Genomic DNA, 18492 nt, shown 5'->3' on the forward strand with positions numbered 1-18492 from the left:
ATGCGGTGAGCTCCACAGCTGGGCAGGGTTGAGAACCCAAACTTATCCAATCCAAGTTCAAGATTAGCATAAGTATTCATTTAGTTATTTAGAAGAGTTATATATCCCGCCTTTCGACCAAATGATCCCAAGGCAGCTTGCAAGACGTGGTAATCACACACACACACACACCCCTGCAGCCTGTATTCCCTGGCCGATGGATGGGCCCAGAGCGGGCTTCCCTCCAGCTCTGCTGCCTCAGGGCGGCTGGCTGTTGGAGCCGAGTGTGATTTCTGATGGCAGTGGGGAAGCAAGCTCTCTGAAGATTGGCTGATGGATGGGGCCAGGCTCTTCACTGGCCAATGGATGGGGCCCTTGCCATGAGGCGGGGGCAGCCTCCCAGTGGCCCTTGGTTCTCTGGCTGATGGGTGAGGCCCAAATGTGCTTCCCTTCAGCTCTATAGCCCCAGAAGTAGGCAACCTGGTGCCCTCCTGATATTTTGGACTTCAACCACTCAGCCAGCATGGCCAGCGGTAAGGGATTGTGGGAGCTGTATCTGGAGGACACAGATTGCCAACCCCTGCTCTATCTGCTATACCCCATAGGGTACTTACATGTTTGGGAGTGGGATGCACGTATGAAACCCCTCAGCCCACAAGGGCTTCCCTGTTCTTTTCGAGAAGGATCAGATTCATTTGCATATTCCATTACACACAAGGATCTGTTCCCCCCATCGAAATACATGAGGCAGCTCCTGCAGGCAGGAGCTTTGTGGGCACCCCGTAGTGCATGCAGGGCTCTGGATTGGGACAGCTGCCTGGAAAATCCCAAAACCACAAATGGAGGCAAATTTGAGTGAAGCTGTAGCAACGGGGAGGGGCCTAATCTTTTCCATGCAGACCCTTTGTCATTAGAAATCATCCACCACACATTCCTTTTGTCCCTGCAGTGGGGAAGAAGCATCGACACTGTGTCCTTCTCCCTGGAGATGGGAAAGCAGAGGGGGAAATTCTGATCTGCAAAATGGCATACATGGAAAGAGGACGTGCCTCCTCCCCTCTCCCTTGCGGCTGCTCCAATCCAGTTTGACACATACACACACCCCACGGCTGCATTAAAAGAATGAAATACCATCAGGACTTTATCACATCTGGTTTGGTCTTCATTCTATGCACATTTCGACAGAAATAGGTCCTACAACCCCCAGCATTCCTCACCTAGCCATGCTGGCTGAAGAATGCTGGGAGTTGTAGGATTCATTTCTGTCTAAACGTGCATAGGATTATGCCCTTCGCATCATAAGGAGATCTGCAAAAGCTTGCTGGACAGTTCATTATAAGAAGAGGGGAATGGATTAGTCCTCCCAAGATGCAAGAAACCTTCCCCACTGCTGCTGTTTTATCACAACATGGATTTACATACAATATAAGCCAGCCAAGACAGTCCATGCATTACTTAATAACTTGGTGCAGGGCGCAATCCTATGCCAATAGGTGGCCGCCTCCAAACTCGGAGGAAACCACCTATCCAATGCAGGGCAGGAGAAGCATAGGGGGATCGTTCCCTCCGTGCTCCTCCTGCCCTGCATTTTTGACTAGACAGCCACTTTTGGCTGTCTAGCTGCGGGAGGGCAGAGCGGGGGAGGAGGCTGCCAAATAATACATAGGATGTGTTGTATAGGTAGTTCCACGCTCCCCACCCCGGAATGCCCCGTTTCAGCCACTCCGTGCTCCTCTAGCGGCCATAGGATTGCTCCCTCCATTGCTTAATGACTGCAAGTGATCCTTAATTTCACTTGGTTTCTTGTTAATGGGACATAGGATAGTGCTTACAATTGGTATGTTCAGCCCCTATGGAATTACTCCCTCTGCGCTAAGCTGCTGAGTGCCAATGGCTATGTAGCCAAAATGGGCCCACTAAGGGCGTCATCTGAGGGGCACCCAGGCATGGGCCCCAGATCTTTTTGAACTGTGCCCTGGATCTTTTGAGCTGTCCTAATTGCCTTTTTTTTTTTTTACATTTTCCTATAGACTTGCATTGGAAAATAGAAATGGACATAACTACTTTAGTTTGTATGATAAATATATGAAGTTCAGGGACCTGGTAACCCCCAAGGAGCTGCTTGAACCTGCCAAATTTCAGGCACTTAGATCCAGTGGTTTTTGTGCTAGACATGCATAAAGTTTCATTTTCTCAAAGACTAAAACAAAAACTAAAAACTGTCAAGCCTCACAGGGGATTAGAAATCCTAATCAGAAGGTGTTTAAGGTGACCATTAGGAGCTCACTATCCCTAATCCCTGGTGTCAGTTTTTGTTTCGTTTTGCCTTTGAGGTGCAAAAACCTCTCTCCCTCTACTTTTCTGCTATTACATGCCCACTGCTGGGAACTTGCTTGCAATTAAATTTTGAAGAGGGAGATGGAAGGGAAAAAAGAGTTCTGTGTGAAATACTGGTATTTCACACAGCATCTGATTTCACTGCCCCAAACTGGAACCTTTGGCTTCTGCAGGAGTTTAGCATCTTCAGTACAGCAAAGGATCCAATCAGCCTCCACAGACTTCTTTCTCCCCCTCCACTTTAATTTCTCCTAAATAGCTGTAGGACTCGAATTATTCCAAAAGGAGAGTTAGGACTATGTGGCATCATGATTGAGGACCTGCTGAGGCTTTTACATAGGTTCTAGAGGTTTTTTGAAAAGGCTAGAAAAAGCCCTCAGCCACCTCACCTCATAAAGTTAATTTAAGTACATGCAAACCTTACAAACCCTCCACAGCCTCCTAAATTCCTCTAAAGTACTACCTCTCTGAAAGGAGCCACTTGGCTTAGGGAAGTCTCTCTACCCCCCACCCCTGCACAAATTTCCAATCACCATTCTTCTTTCCTTCTTCCCTCCCCTCCCCTATCCTGTTCTTTCTTTCTCTTCTTTATTCCACCCAGGGCATATCTTGGGGAATTCTTAAAGAGAATTCTCTTCCATGGGCAAGGGAAGTTCTGAACTATATTTGACTTTATACGAACAGACAAGAGGGTTGGTTTTTCTCCTTCTCACTTGAGTCTTTGAGAAAAGTGGGTTCGCATGGTTGCAGAGAAACAAATCTGGGGCTGTTCAGTTTGTCAGTTGCCATTATCCAGCAACAGGAAGGGCTGCAGCTCAGTGGCAGAGTACATGCTTGGCATGCAGAAGATCCAGGTTCAACCCCCAGCATCTCCAGGTAGGGCTAGGAAAGGATCCTGCCTGAAACTTTGGACAGCTGCCACTGCCAGTCAGTGCCAACAATTCTGGGCTAGATGGACCCAGGGTCTGACTCAGTATAAGGCAGCTTCCTATGTTCCTATGAACAGAAAGCTTTAATTTAAAAAATAGGAGTTTGGGGTTTGTTTTTTTAAGTGGAGGGGAGATAAATACTGCTCATTTATACAAGCCTATGTATGCCTACTCAGAAGCCCCATTATGTTTAATGAGGCTCACCCTCAGGAAAGTGTGCATAGGATTCCAGCACAAGTTACTTTTGCAGGGAGGTTTTCACCTTGATGTTCTGCATGCTTATTCAGAAATAAGTCCTGAATTGTGAGCATGGTACTGCAAGCTTAATACAGTGCCCACCCAGTTCCAGCTAATGAATTGACTACCCTTTCAGCTCAGTCCTATGCATGTTTTGTCATTTGTCATTTGTGTGTGTGTGTGTGTGGGGGGGGGTGTTGCATGAACTCTAGCTTCAGTGGTGAGGGAAAGGCACTTAGTACATGCTCAGAGTTTCTCCATAACTTAGCCTTAGTTTTGAAAACAGACTCATTGGCTGAATCCTGGTGAAGTCTTGGCACAAATGAAGTTATGGGGAGGAAGATACAATGAGAGCTTGTGCATAACAAGGAGGAGGTAGAGAGGAGTTGCACAAAACAAGACATCTGTTTTTATGAAGAGATGCTGGAGGATGGTAGGATGAGGAGGGATGGTTGTATGGAGGGGAATAGAATTGGTAGGGGGAGAATGTAAGTGCTCAGTGGTGGAAGAAAAGCATTCTGCATATGCTCAGAGGCACTCTATATTTAAAAACATAAGAAGAGCCGTGCTGCATCAGACCAAGGACCATCTAGTCCAGCATTCTGTTCACACAGTGGCCACCCAGACGCCCACGGGAAACCCACAAGCAGGACATGAGTGCAATGGCACCTTTCCACCCATGTTCTCCAACTGCTAACATTGGTGAAATGTAAATAAATTCTAGTAATTCTAAATTTGCATGCATGTATATCCTTCAGAAACTCTGCAGGTTTCTTGCCTGGGGGACACCTCTAATGACCTGTGCATTTTCATACAAATTTACCCAAAAACTATTGGGGAAGGGGTGAAGGGAACGGAAAGCAAATCACTCCCTCCTCCAAATTGGAGAACTCCCCTTCCACATGAACTGCTGCACCTATCCTTCTGAAACTTTGCTGGTTTCTTACTTAGGGACGCCTCTAGGCTGTCTGTAATTTTTAGAACAATGGTCCACAAGGAACATGGAGAGAAGAGTATGTCCTCTTTTGAGACCTCAAAATGTCAAGGCCACCCTTGCAGAAAAACCCTTGTGGCTATCATTCTGAAATTTAGCAGGCATCATCTCCTCTGATGGGGCAATGAATCTGAAATTTTTATCCAATTCTTCCAAGGAATAACAACGTTGTTGGCAGTTGCCTTTAAAAGAAAATCAAAATAGAAACCCTGCACCTATTTTTCTGACATTGGGCAGGTATAATCCCCTTCTAGGGGGCTACTATGCCTGAAATTAACATCCAGTTCTGACCAAGAGAAAAAAGTTACAGGTTTTTTTTTTCTAATATCCCATAGTAGTCAACAGGTAGCATAAAGACTCATTTTTTCCAGACCTTGACTCCGGTTTGGTGCTGAGCTTAAGTGGACTGACTACAAATTGTCCCGAGCAGAAGCGGGTTGTTTTGCAAAACGCTGAATTGGGGTCTGAGTTGAAGTGGGGTGTGGGGTCAGTGCACACTTCTTAGGTATGTATGTATGTAATCTATGCACACATGTACACATGCACACCACACACAAACACACACACACACACACACACACACACACATATAGTATATATAATAGAGGTCTGCTTAGACTTGGAGATATCTGTCTATCTATCTATAGATATAGATATGCACGTGCAAATTTGTGTCATGGGCCTGTGCCCCGGATCTTTTAAGAACCTAGCAACGCCCCTGGGGCCCGCTTAAGAAAAAAGATGAAGATATCACCAAAAAATGTGCAGAAGTACAAAAAAATCAGGGAGGGGATCCTAAAGGGGCAAAAAAAGAAACCCCAAACACCCCAGTGAGGACTGAGTAAGCTCAGTGACCACAGAATGCTGAATTAATTTGCTGGGTGTGGGGGGAATGGGCTGGTGAAGAGGAATGGAATGGGGTATTGTGGAATAGGGTATGGCTGGCTAGGTGGAACACTGAGAAAGAGCACTAACACCGCAACATTTTGTTGCCAGCTCCATTTAGCATTGACTAGTTCTGTGCTACTCCAGTTATAACAATTTCAGCTTAGATTCTGCTATGACTCCATTTCTATGAATGTGTCAGTTTTGGACAGTTTCCGAATTTGGTTCTCTATGATATGATTTCCTTAACCAAAGTTCTTTTAACATGCTCCCATGTTTTCATCGTAGCTTGATTACCTGACCCCAATAGGGTTGGCAACTGGTGCAGGGGCATATAGCACCACTCAAAGAGTGTGTGTGTTGGGGGAGTGGATTTCACCCAGGGACCTACAGTTGCTGACCCCCCGCCCTGGAGCCAGTGTCCATTCACTTCAATGTTACCTCCCCAGAGTACATGGATATGCTCAGCAGCTCCACCTTTACTGCAAGTTTACGTGTTGCTCTGTTGCTATCAGGACTAATCACTGCCAACTCAGCCAGAGTTTGGAAAGTGCATTAAAACCAGGACTGTTAAGAAGTGACAGCACTCATGCAAGTCAGAGTATTCTTGCCCTTCTGAGGAGAAGGCCAGCCCGGTCCTCTCTCCCTCCCCCATCTTTCCAAGGCAGATTGCCCACACCTATAGGGAAGGGGATCAACAAATGATACCTCCATTAAGATTAACCCATAAACCACAATCAACACACTTCTGCAGGCTTTTCCCAGCAGGCTGCTTGTGTTTGTGCATCTGAATCAAAGCCTAATGGCTCTGTTTGCCTAAGAGGATTTGTCTTGGTGAATTCAACCTGCCCGTAGTCTGCCTCAGAGTGCCAACACCATGGCTTCCCCCAACATGACCAAACAGCCAGGATATTGATTTATCACGCCTTCCCTGACCCAGCAGATGGGCTGGACTGCAGTTCCCATCACCCCAGCCACCATGGCTGGGGATGATAGGGATTATAGTCCAACACATGTTGGCAGGGGGGGTTGATTCAGGTTGATTTATAACCCCATCCTTCCTTTAAGGAGCAGCATCCATGAAGGGATTTCATGTGAGGCTGCAATCTTGTATTCACCAACCTGGGAGGAAGCCCCCATTGAGCACAGTGGGGTTTACTTCTGAGTAGACATGTATAGGATTGCACTGTAAGCCTAACCACACCCCTGTTAGGTAGAGATGGAGATTGTGACTGGCTCAAGGCCAGACTCATGAAATGGAACTCTAGTCTCCACAAAGCAAATCATTGTCCATTATCCCAGATGGTTGGATTCCAAAAGCAAGCAGATTCACACTTCATCAAGCACAGTATCAAGATATGGCGCCAGGAAGGCCATATATGATGAGAATATGAGAAACAGTAACTAAAGTGGAGTCTTTGGTGTGCTGTACCAAAGTGGAGTCTTCGGTGTGCTGTACCACTAAGTTTGAACCACTAAGTTTGAATAGCTCAGAGCTGAGTACCTGAATGTTGCAACCTACATAAAGTATGCAAATTTGCATATTAGTTGGCATACTTCTGTATAATTTATTCTAGGGTTCTTAGTCAAGGGGGGAGAGAGCAAGCAGCACTGAGGCCCCACCCCCCAATCCCTGGAAATCTGATTTAGCAAGTTCTCTAGCTTCTGAGATTTCTTCACACATTTGCTCCATACTTTCAAATGTATGTTTGCAGTCACTGGGACAAGTAACTTGCTCTTTTGAAAAGAGATGAGAGCTGAGATTCTCAGGAGGCTGAACTGTGTGCCTTATACTACATTCTAAAGTGCTTCTGCACTCATAGTTTCTCCCCCATTCCTCTTGTCGTTCTCTCCCTGTCTTTTCTTACCCCTTTCTCTCTCTGATGACACTGTATTAACAATACTGGTTCTAAAAGGTGGGATTTCCTTTTCAGTTATGGAACAGTTTTCAGATTATGATGATGGTGATGATGATGACAGTGGGGGTAACAATAAAAGGAGACAGGAGAACACCAAAGCAACAAGGGGTGGAGGTCAACAAATGCAGGTAGAACGCTTTAGACTTGGTTTCAGTTGGGATCACATGTTTTTGAACTGTGCAAAGGCCTTATGGTAAGTAGCATGAACAGGAAACCACCTTACATATTTACATCCTTCTGGGTGAGGGAACATCGGTTATTGGGGAGTCTAAAAGTTTAATGAATTAATTAGCTAAAGCCATGACAACTTTTGACTGACGAATGATGTCATACATATGTGCTAACAGCCATCCACTGGGGTCCTTTGTGGTTTAATGAGAATAACATTTTGCATTGGAGCAAGGTAAGGCGGTCAGTACCGAGAGTGGTTTTCCTAAAGCCGTCTACTGTGTTCATGGCTGTGGTAAGATCTGAACCAAGAACTTTGTGATTCACAGTTTAGCCACTACAGCAGCTTTAGTATTGGGTGTTGTTTTTTTTTACATATTCCACCATAGGGGCAACCATTATGTTTTCCCCAAGAATACTCATGGGAGGGGCACTATGTCTTCATGATGTTTTGTTCCCAGGGGCATTTGTCCCAGGAACATGGCAGAGCAGGCAAACCACTGCTTGAAGTGGGGACAAGACTTTTTGGAGGAGTGGGAGGTAAAGCAAGAAAATAAAAACCTTGGCCATCTTGCATTTTGAGGAAAGGCTGCCCCCTCATTCTTAGAATTCACTCCCCCCCCCAAAAAAAAGTCTCTGTATATCCCTCCACCCACTTTCACTGGGGACGAATGGCCCCATTAAAGGGGAGATATATTCAGCTCAGCTTGGCTGCAACATTTTGTTACAGGCCCCTCTTGTTTTTCTGGTCTTGACTGTCAGGACATGGCAGCTTTAGGATAGGTTGCCTGAGGTGGAGAATAGACCATAGCTTTCGGCTGTCTTTCACCTTCTTTTCAGAGTTTCTTGTGTATGAGCTTGCCTCATAAGCGCTTGTCTTTCTCATATGCAGCTGTTCCCTTTTGCTGCTAAGCAATCCTCTTCCTCCTAATTAATTTAGTTTGCTCGTGTTCTCAGACATTTAATATGTAGTGACACAAATTATCACTTATGCGCTGTGAGAAGAAGTACTTCCTTTTATCTGTCCTGAATCTCCCACCAGTCAGCTTCATAGGATAATGAACCGGGTTCTAGTATTTTGAGAGGGAGAAAAATGTCTCCCTATCCACATTCTCCACACCATGCAGAATTTTGTGTACCTCTATCATGTCTCCCCTTACCCTCCTTTTTTCCAAACTAAACAATCCCAGCTGTTGTAACCTCCTCTCATAGGGGAGATGCTCCAGCCTCTTAATAATTTTAGTTGCCCTTTTCTGCACTTTTCCAGCTCTACATTATCTTTTTTTAGGTGTGGTGACCAGAACTGTACACAGTATTCCAAGTGTGGTTGCACCATAGATTTGTATAAAGGCGGTATGATATTGTCAGTTTTATTGTCAGTTCCTTTTCTAATTATGCCTAACATGGAGTTTGCCTTTTTTACAGCAGCCGCACAGTAGGTTGACATTTTCATTGAGCTGCCCACCAGAAACCCAAGATCTCTTTCTTGGTTGGTCACCACTAGCTCAGATCCCATCAGGTTATACCTGAAGTTGAGATTTTTTGGCTCAACGTGCGCCACTTTATACTTGCTTACACTGAACCTCATTAGCCATTTGGATGTCCATTCTCCCAGTTTGGAGAGATCCTTTTGGAGCTCCTCACAATCCCTTTTTGTTTTGACCACCCTAATTAATTTGGTGTCATCTGCAAACTTGGCCACTTCACTGCTCAATCCTAATTCCAGGGCTGAATCTACACATAGCAGTTATACCAGTATCATACCGTTATCATAACTATTGGTGCCCATTGGTGTCATATGTACCAATAGTTGAGATAATGGTATAACTGCTATGTGTAGATTCAGCCCACATTCTTTATGAACAAGTTGAAAAGCATTGGTCCCAATACAGTTCCCTGTCAGACCCCACTATTTACTTCCTTCCATCGGGACAATTTACCATTTCTTCCTACTCTCTGCTTTCTGTTGGACTCAGTGGTCTTATGAGCCCCTTCCAACCCTACTATTCTATGATTCGATGTTCTTTAACCTGTTACTGATTCATAAGAGGACCTCTCTTCTTATTCTGTGACTGCTAAGTTTGCTCAGGAGTCTTTGGGCCCTATCTACATGATCCATTTGCCCCAGTGCCTCTTCGAAGGGAAGATCTTTGGGACAGATGACGCAGTCTCTGCTTCGCAGCCCAATCGTGGTTTTCACGGAGAAATCCGGGTTTTCTCAGAGTCCCTTTGCTGTGAAGTTTTCACTTGCTTCAGGTTCACTGAGGGGGGTTGAGCTGTCTGTCCCTTCCTCGGGCTGAAATCGCAGCGTCGTTAGTGATCTGTCCCCCTCTTCCTTCACATCTCCGCAGTTGCAGGCATGAAGAAGCTGATTGGTGGAAGGGAAAGTAGCCTGGGGTGGGGTGGGGGAGAGCAGAGGGGCAAACATGTCTACCAGGAAGTAACTCATTGCCTTCACTTCCACGTCGCTGCCTCTCACTTTTAAGTATTGAGCTTGAGAGAGTAGAGATGTTCAGCTACAAAGGAACACAGCTGAGAAACACTGGATGCCTGTGGATTCACAGCTGCAAAGCTGAGAAAGGGCGGGTGCCAGGGCAGATGGTTTTCATGAACATGTGCTCAGAAGCACTTCATGCTCTCAGCACCTGCTCGGTCTCTGGAGGCAGCGGCTGCCTGCTTGCCTGCCTGCCTGCCTCAGAAGTGTGTATGCAGGGTTTGTTACGAACATCTACTCGCAAGCAAGTCCTACATGCTACTCGCGCACCCTCCTCCCCAGTTCTTTACTTTCTGTTCTTCCCAGCTTGGGAAGCCTGCTTTAACCCTCCCATCTACCGCCCCAGTTGTTAGTGCTGGAGAAGACTCTTACGAGTCCCCTGGACTGCAAGGAGGTCAAATCAGTCAATCCTAAAGGAAATCAACCCTGAGTGCTCATTGGAAGGACAGATACTGAAGCTGAAGCTCAAATATTTTGGCCACTTAATGCGAAGAGAAAACTCTCTGGAAAAGACCCTGATACTGGGAAAGATTGAAGGCAAAAGAAGAAGGGGTCGGCAGAGGATGAGATGGCTAGATAGCATCACCGATGCAATGAATATGAACTTGAGCACGCTCCGGGAGAGAGCGGAGGACAGGAAGGCCTGGCATGTTATGGTCCATGGGGTCACGAAGAGTCGGACATGGCTGAACAACAATACTGTGCAGCTCCTACCGAGCAAACAATGACATCGGTGCTATGTAGATGCGGCCTTTGGTGAGGGACTTCGTCAAGGGGGCAGGTGGCTGCGATGGCAATAGCAGCGGTGGCAGCACTAGCCATGCCGTGGGGAGGGAGGAATTCAGCAGAGGAGGGAGGGATGTCGTGGGCACCTATGGCAGGACACAGAAAAGGTCTTGGTGGGCCGTATGTGGCCTGTAGGCCACTGGTTTCCCTACATGTTCTATAGAGTATATGGGGCAGATAGGGGAGACAAGCAGACTACTTGCTAAGACAGAATAAAGCAAAATGTACCCACCCTGTGCATGTTTATTCAGGAGCAAGTCCCTCTGGTTTCAGTAAGACTTGCGAGGTTTGCAGCTTTAGCAAAGAACGATGAGACAGCATCTGGCAGATCAAATAAAATGATGCATCGTGTACTCGTGAGACCTCCAACAGTGTGGGCACAATTGTGCTTCCAGGTTTGCATTGTGGGGTTTCCAGTTGATGTTATATCCCTCCCACACAGAGAAAGACAGTGATATTATTAGAACCATTGACAGCATTTTCTCAAGAAAGCACCACCCGGTGTGCTTCAACAAACACCGCTAAATCATTGATTTGTGCTAAAATAAATAATAACCCTGAAGAGAATGGGGGAAATCAAGCAAGGCAGGTTGGGTGGGTGGGGGAGGCTGAGAAGGAGAGTCAGTTAGAAGCAAAGATGGAGGAAGACAGACTCTTTCCTGCATCAGCAGTGCTGAGATGCTGCTGAGAGAAATGCATTCAAGAGAGAGAAGCAGGGATAAAAACAGCATTCTAAAATATCAGTCCTCTTTGGGAGATAGATAGTACTGTGAGGAGTCATTTCTAGTCCACAAAAGCTTATGCCAGCCTTCCGCAACATGATGCCATCCAGATGTGTTAAACTGCAGCTGCCATCATCCCCAACCATCATGACCAATGGCCATGCTGGCTGGGGATTATGGGGGCTGTAGACCAACCCATCTGGAGGGCACCAGATAGAGAAAGGCTGGCTGATGCTATCATAAATTTGTTAAGCCTTTAAAGTTCCACAAGATGCTCAGTCACAGTTTTTTGCCTTACATGGCAAAATCCTCTGGGAATTTCTGTCCTGGAGATGGTTTCCAATTCTGCATCCCACCCTGGGATCCAACCTGGAATCCGGCACCAACAAATTAGAAAAGATAGTACTCTAGTAGATCATCAGTACAAAGTTTATGAAGTATAAAAGTGGAGTTACCCCTGAACTGATCCCAGCTGAGGAGTGATGGATAAAATCTGGGGTAAATTTAGCATGGCTGTGGACATTTAATAGCACAGCTGCAGAACTTCCAAGTTCCCTTCTTCCCCACTATTCAGTGGCTGAGGGTCAAGCTAGCCATGATGGAGGCAGCCATATTTGTTCGTACACATGCCTGCCCTGTTCACCTGTAATGTGAGGGTGGAGTCTGATTTATTTATTTTTTTACATCAAAAGGAATGAGCAGGTGAGGAAAACTAAACCCTTCCCTTGCCTTATCTCGAAGCCATGTTCTTTTCTCCCAGCCTAGCTCACTTCTGGTTTAGGAGCCTCCCTGGAAAAAAAGGAGTATGGACAGAAGGAAGATATATTGTGGGTGAGGACTCCTCTCTCCTCACCCTCATGTTCCTTACACGTACACGCACACCTACCCCCACTTAATGGGCCAGCCATGTGAACAACAAATATGGCTGCCCTGATCACATCTTGTTTGGCCTTGAGTTGCTTTACCATGTTGCAAATAAAACTTTACGCTGTATAATGTTGTTTCAGTAGCTGTAAATGTGATACATGTTCTGTGATGCGCATTTTGTGCCCTTGCCCAGGTTGTACTGAGGGCATGTACCCTTATCACCCTACTTCAGTTACACCACTGTAAGAGTTTGGGTTTTTTTAAGCCCTAACCCTCCACCCCCCAGATCCTGAAGTTAAAGGGATTGTTGGAAGATAATGCTGTGATAATATTCCTCTATGGATGTGAACATCCAGAACACCTTAGATGGTTTAGACTATGGCCTAATCTACACAGCCGGTTTAGTATGGAATGACACCACATCAGGGTCGTTCATGACAGATGATGCTGTCACCAATCCACAGCAACCTTGCAGCTTCCCTCTGGAAACGGTGCATTTTAGTGCATCTTTTTTCCTTACATGTGGCTCCCATGCAGTTCAGCTGCAGTGTGCCCCATCCCCCTGCATTAAATCTTGTGCATGCCTATTTCTCTGACCTAGCAGTGACCTGGTCAACAGATGGGCCACCTCCCTTCCCCCCCCCCATTCCATCATTTTCCCCATTCGCAGTAGGGCTGCTTTCCCATTCACAATATTTAGCCTCATTTTCCCATTCACAATATTGAAGTATTGAAATGGTATTTTTTCAAGCATTCACAATAGTGCAGTAGCTGCTTTCCCCATTCATAGTCTGTAGCCTGTTTTCCCCATTCAGAAAATCGCAGTAGCGCTGTTTCAAGCATTCACAAAATAGTGCAGTAGCTGCTTTACCCATTCAGATTATGTTGCCTCTTTTTCCCATTCACAATAGTGCAGTATTTTTTAATCTTTCACAATATCCCAGTGGTGGATGAGAGGGGAGAGGTGTGGGGTAAGCTACAGGGGCTTAATTCAACACTTCCAATAAACTTCCCTGAGCAGGGGAACATGGACAGGAAGAACAAGCCTCTGTCATTCACTGAGCAGCACCTATGGCATTGATGACTTTCAGTTGTACTCTGCCTACCCAGCCCCAAAGTATGGGGGTTTCAAGTGCTGTGTGACCTGTGAAAGCAGGTTTTTAGGTAGTGTATACTCTGCTCATGTGCCCCTAGTGGACCAAAGCAATTTCATGAAAATGTGGATATAAACAAAAAGCGCTTCTCATTCGTTTCCATGTAGATGGAGCCTATGAAAATAAGTTCTGAGTCGTTATCACTACATGATAACTATTCACATCATTTTGGCATTGCTTACATTGCAAAACTGCTCTGTTTTTACTTTGGGGTGGTGGTGGTACTGCGTGCCAGGGCTGGACTTCCACGTTATAAGGAAAAATGTTTGTCTCATAAAACAGATGTGGGAACAGGGGAAGTACCTTTCAAAGGAATATCGGTGGGTGTGAAAGTGCTTATTTAACATGCATGGCCATGTGTCCTACAAAGAGAGGGCAGTCCTCTCTTTGAAGGGCTGCCAGAGGACAGTTGTCTATTTTGGACGTGACCTGTCCAGTCCCAGGCCAGTTTGAAGATAAAGAACCCCAAGAAGGGAGAGCAGCAGGGGCCTTGAAGCTGCCCATCCACAGGTAGCACCTGGGCAGCGGGCTGAGCAAGCACACAGGTCACCTGGCCACAGTCTTCCTCACACAATCAGAAGTCTGTTTGCAGAATGGGAATTTCTCCCTCTCCCCTGAAAAGCTGCTCTGGTGGAGTCCCCCCACCCCAGCTGCAGAGGGGAGAGGGAATCACTCCCTCCTGGTTCCATCAGCAGAAAAACTGAATTGAATTTCACCCGATGTGTATATCAGCATATGCAAATTTTATTCAAATCACTGTCCTTTTTGCCTTTTTTTCAAGGGTGATGCATTGCCTCTTTTTAGCTATGCACCCCTATCCTGAAGCCTTCTCTCCTCACCCACACTCTTCTGCAAATAGGGCCCCCGGGCTGTTCTAATAGGTTTCTTTTCCTCCAAGCCAAGTTCCAATGCCAGGAGTAAGCCAGCTGAGCAGAACACAACTGGGGGGAGGGCACTTGTAGGTATGAATCATCGTAGGGTGGCCATGTGTCCTCTTTTACAGAGGACAGTCCTCTAGTTGAAGGTGCCCTATATTTGAAGTCCTGTCCAGCCAAAGTCTGCCTTAAAGGTAAGGAATGAGACAGGCCGTTGCCCATCAACAGTTAATGCTTGGACAGCAAACTGAACAGGCAGGCACACAGGTTGCCCGGTCGCAGTCTTCCTGAGATTAGGGATGTATGGATTGTGTGAAATCCATTCCATCTGTGTTTTGTGGATTGTCAGGCGCCTTTAGTTCCATTGTTCACCCATCGACGGAATTCATTTTTTAAAAAATTTCTGAATTTGCGTAAATGCGCACAGGTGAAAATGAGCAAATTCCCCCCAAATGTGCATTTTCATGCTTTGGCCAATGGGGGAAATGCACATTTTTGGCCATTTTTTTATTTTGTGTATTTTTCTATGATGAAATTTGCTCAAAATTCAGGAAGGTTAGAAAGCCGGTCCACAAGTCTGTGGAATCCACCCGACAGGGGAAAAGCTGGTCCACTGCAGAATCCGCAGGTCAGATTCATGAAACTCTGAAATCATTTGGTTCTGTTCTGGATTTCTCTGACATCCCTAGGTGAGATACACTGTATTTCTTTTTAAATTGTAATAATTATTTCAAAATTTGCATCTACCCATATACATTTGCATATGCAAATTTTATTGAAATCGGCATCCTCTTTTGTCCTCTTTTTGGGTGATGCATTTCCTCTTTTTTGTCGATTCATAAGTGGCCACCCTAATAATCAGGCATGGAGAGATTAAGCATCCCCTTCCGTTTGGTGATTCTGCCCTACAGATGCACCTTCCACCCTTGAATTCACATTTGACAAATGTGGGTTGGGCAACCTGCATCTGTGATAGTAACATGTAGTTCCTCCCTAAAAAAAAGTTGTGTTAGTTTGGCCAAGTTGTCATGCACTTATCTATTTACTGTGCTGTGTTTTTTGTCTTTTGATCTTGGGCAGTTAGGTACTTAGTAGCCCTGGGAAACTTAAGGAGATGACACGCATTATCCCCATCACTTCCAATGTAAGCCACCGAGGGTGCAATCCTATGCATATTTAGACAGAAAAAAGTCTAAAGTCATGTCAGATCTCACCAACTAAGACACAGGCTTAAGACTGTGATATGGAGGGCCTTCTCTGTGGTGGCCACCACTCTGTGGAACTCACTCGCTAGGGAACTCTGCCATGCCCCCTCTTTAATGAGCTTCCGCCACGCATTAAAATGTGGTTGTTCAGGCAGGCATTTGGGGTGGGTTAGGGTATTTTTAGAAATATGATGTTTTAAATTAGAATTTTATTGTTTAAAATTGTATTGCTGTACATTGCCCAGAGCGGCTGGGTGACCGGCCAGATGGGCGATTAAGAAATTCAATAAATAAATATAAATAAATGGAGATATCAGACTAGCATTGTTTGTGAAAATCTTAATGTGGGTTTGAGGTTTTTTTATTTATGTATTTATTATATTTCTATACCACCTAATAGCCAAAGCTCTCTAGGCAATTCACAGCAATTAAAACCATAAAATACAACATGATAAAATACAATATAAAAGTTTAAAATGGCATAATAAAATAAAATAAAAATCTAGCATCAGTGGAAAGATTTAAAATATAGTAATAGAGTTAAAATGACATAAACTGAAAGACTAAAATGCCTGGAAAAATAAGAACGTGTTCACCTGGCACCCAAAAGAGCACAATGTAAGATCCAAGCAAGCCTCTCTGGAAAGCTCATTCCACAACTGGGGTGCCATCACTGAAAAGGCCTTCTTCTTAACAGCCAACTGCCTCACCTCATTTGGTAGGGGCACTCATAGAATCATAGAGAATCATAGAAGAGTAGTGTTGGAAGGGGCCTACAAGACCATTGAGTCCAACTCCCTGCTCAATGCAGGAATCCAAGTCAAAGCATCCCTGACAGATGACTGTCGAGCTTCATTTTGAATGCCTCCAGTGTGGGAGAGCCCACTACCTCCCTAGGTAATTGGTTCCATTGTCATATTGCTCTAACAATCAGGACGTTTTTCCTGATGTTCAGCCAGAATCTGGCTTCCTGTAACTTAAGCCCATTATTCCGTGTCCTGCACTCCGGGATGATCAAGAAGAGATCCTGGCCTTCCTCTCTGTGACAGCCTTTCAAGTACTTGAAGAGCGCTATCCTGTCTCCCCTCAGTCTTCTCTTCTCCAGGCTAATCATGCCCAGTTCTTTCAGTATCTCCTCATAGGGCTTTGTTTCCCATCCCCTGAACATCTTCATTGCCCTCCTCTGAACCCTCTCTAGTTTGTCCACATCCTTCTTAAAGTGTGGTGCCCAGAACTGACAAATGCCAGTGTCAAATGCTTGACTGATCTTCAGCCTCTTGCTCTCTCTCTCGCAGGGTCCCCTGTAATTCTTCCTCTGCAGGCTGTCCTTCAGTCTCATCCTTAAGTACCTAAAAATGGTTCCATAGTTCCACTGCTTCCACTGATCCAGAGAGGCTTCTAGTTCTTCTGCTCCTAACTGTCAGCCTTTTTCAAGGAGTATCCTCTACTTCATTTTTCCTCGCCTCAGCAGCTTCCTTTTCTGCCTCAGCTTGTTGTTGCTCTTCTAGGGTCTGAGCTGGTAAATATAGCAGGACACAGTCCTTCAGGTAACTTGGCCCCAAGCCGTTTAGGTCATGTGGCATTCCACCCTAAGATGCCCACAGTAAACTCCAATAAGAAACAAGTTTGGGTTCAGCAATGACTACCATGTTTGCCTTTGTCATTCTCAGCATTTTCCCCCCCTCCCCTTTTGCAGATTTTTATTGGAGAGATATCCATGTATTTCATCAAGTCCACCAGAGAAAGCCTGATTGTCCAGGAGAAAACCATTTTGACAGGAGAATGCTGTTACCTGAATCCTTTACTTCGGAGAATTATTCGATTTATAGGTAAGCCATGATAAATGCAGTGCAAAAAAAAGCAAAAAAAATTAAAACACACACATACACAATTTTTATTTTGCAACTGCACTGCATCTGTTAGGTTCCTCTACCTAGTTTTTTGTATGGCCATATTTCACAAGTACCAAATCACACTGCATAATGCTGGTTGATACACAGAGCCCTGTGTGCTCTTTGCTTGATAAATAGATACCTTTTGGTCAAAGGGAAGTTCCCTAACGAAAGGGGGCAAAGCTGTCTTTGCTGTGTTGGGAAAAGGGGGAAATTTCAAGAGTGGATGAGGCCAACATTAGCATACACTCCCGAGGCCTCCCTTTGGCTAGTGGCCACTATTTTTATTTCTGTTTTATTGTTGTAACATGGAGTCGTTCAAGCCCAGTTCAGGGGTGGGATGGAAATAGTGGCAATATTCTCTCAGCCCTAGGATAGATACCTATCTTACCTATCTGTCTTAGGGCAGAGAGAATAAAGTATATAGATAAGCAAAATTCTGCAACAAGGAGGTCTAAAACCTGTATAAATTTTGAAAATGTACTTAGTTTGCCCCATTTCCCTTATTTATTCTTCAATTTTTACCAATTTGCATAATTTATTCTACTTCTGCTAACCATGGGAACAGGCAGAGAGCTATATATTGATAACCCTGCCCTTGGCTACTCCTCTGGCTTCTGAGATTTTAGCAAACATTGTCCATAGCCTTTTAAGTATATCTCTGCAATCATGAGGACTAGAAAGTTGCTTTTTACCCCTCAAACAAAAGCTGAAATTCTTAAGGCAGTTGAATTCTGCAGCCAGCACCACAGTCCACACAGCTTTTCTGCACTCCATATACATAGCACCCTGTATATGCCAACCTGCTGCGCATAATGTTTCCCTGGGAATCAATGTTCCATCCATCAAATGTCTCCTCAAATAGTATTACTGATATTTTCTTTGAAGAATGTGTAACTTCTGAATTAATATTATTTTCTTTGCAAGTTTAATTTAATATCAGTACCACCACTTACCAATGTTTTGCTCCGAGTCTAAATAAGATGGGGAATCCTGATGCAAATATTCATCCTCTGTTCATCAGAGATGATATTAACTGAATTGCTAAG

At 45.0% G+C, this 18492-nt stretch overlaps 1 protein-coding gene across 1 annotated transcript in view; it reads left to right on the forward strand.

The window, feature by feature from the left end:
* PLPPR1 (phospholipid phosphatase related 1) overlaps positions 1–18492 on the forward strand; it is a 211406-nt gene that overhangs the window by 167721 nt on the left and 25193 nt on the right. The window contains exon 4 of the mRNA XM_084834727.1: positions 17248–17380. Within this exon, the coding sequence (XP_084690853.1) occupies positions 17248–17380 (133 nt within the window). The remainder of the gene's footprint in view (positions 1–17247; positions 17381–18492) is intronic.

The sequence above is a fragment of the Heloderma suspectum genome, chromosome 2 (genome assembly GCF_057233095.1).
Source record: "Heloderma suspectum isolate Gila_16-S chromosome 2, 16-S_ref, whole genome shotgun sequence".
Classification (NCBI taxonomy): domain Eukaryota; kingdom Metazoa; phylum Chordata; class Lepidosauria; order Squamata; family Helodermatidae; genus Heloderma; species Heloderma suspectum.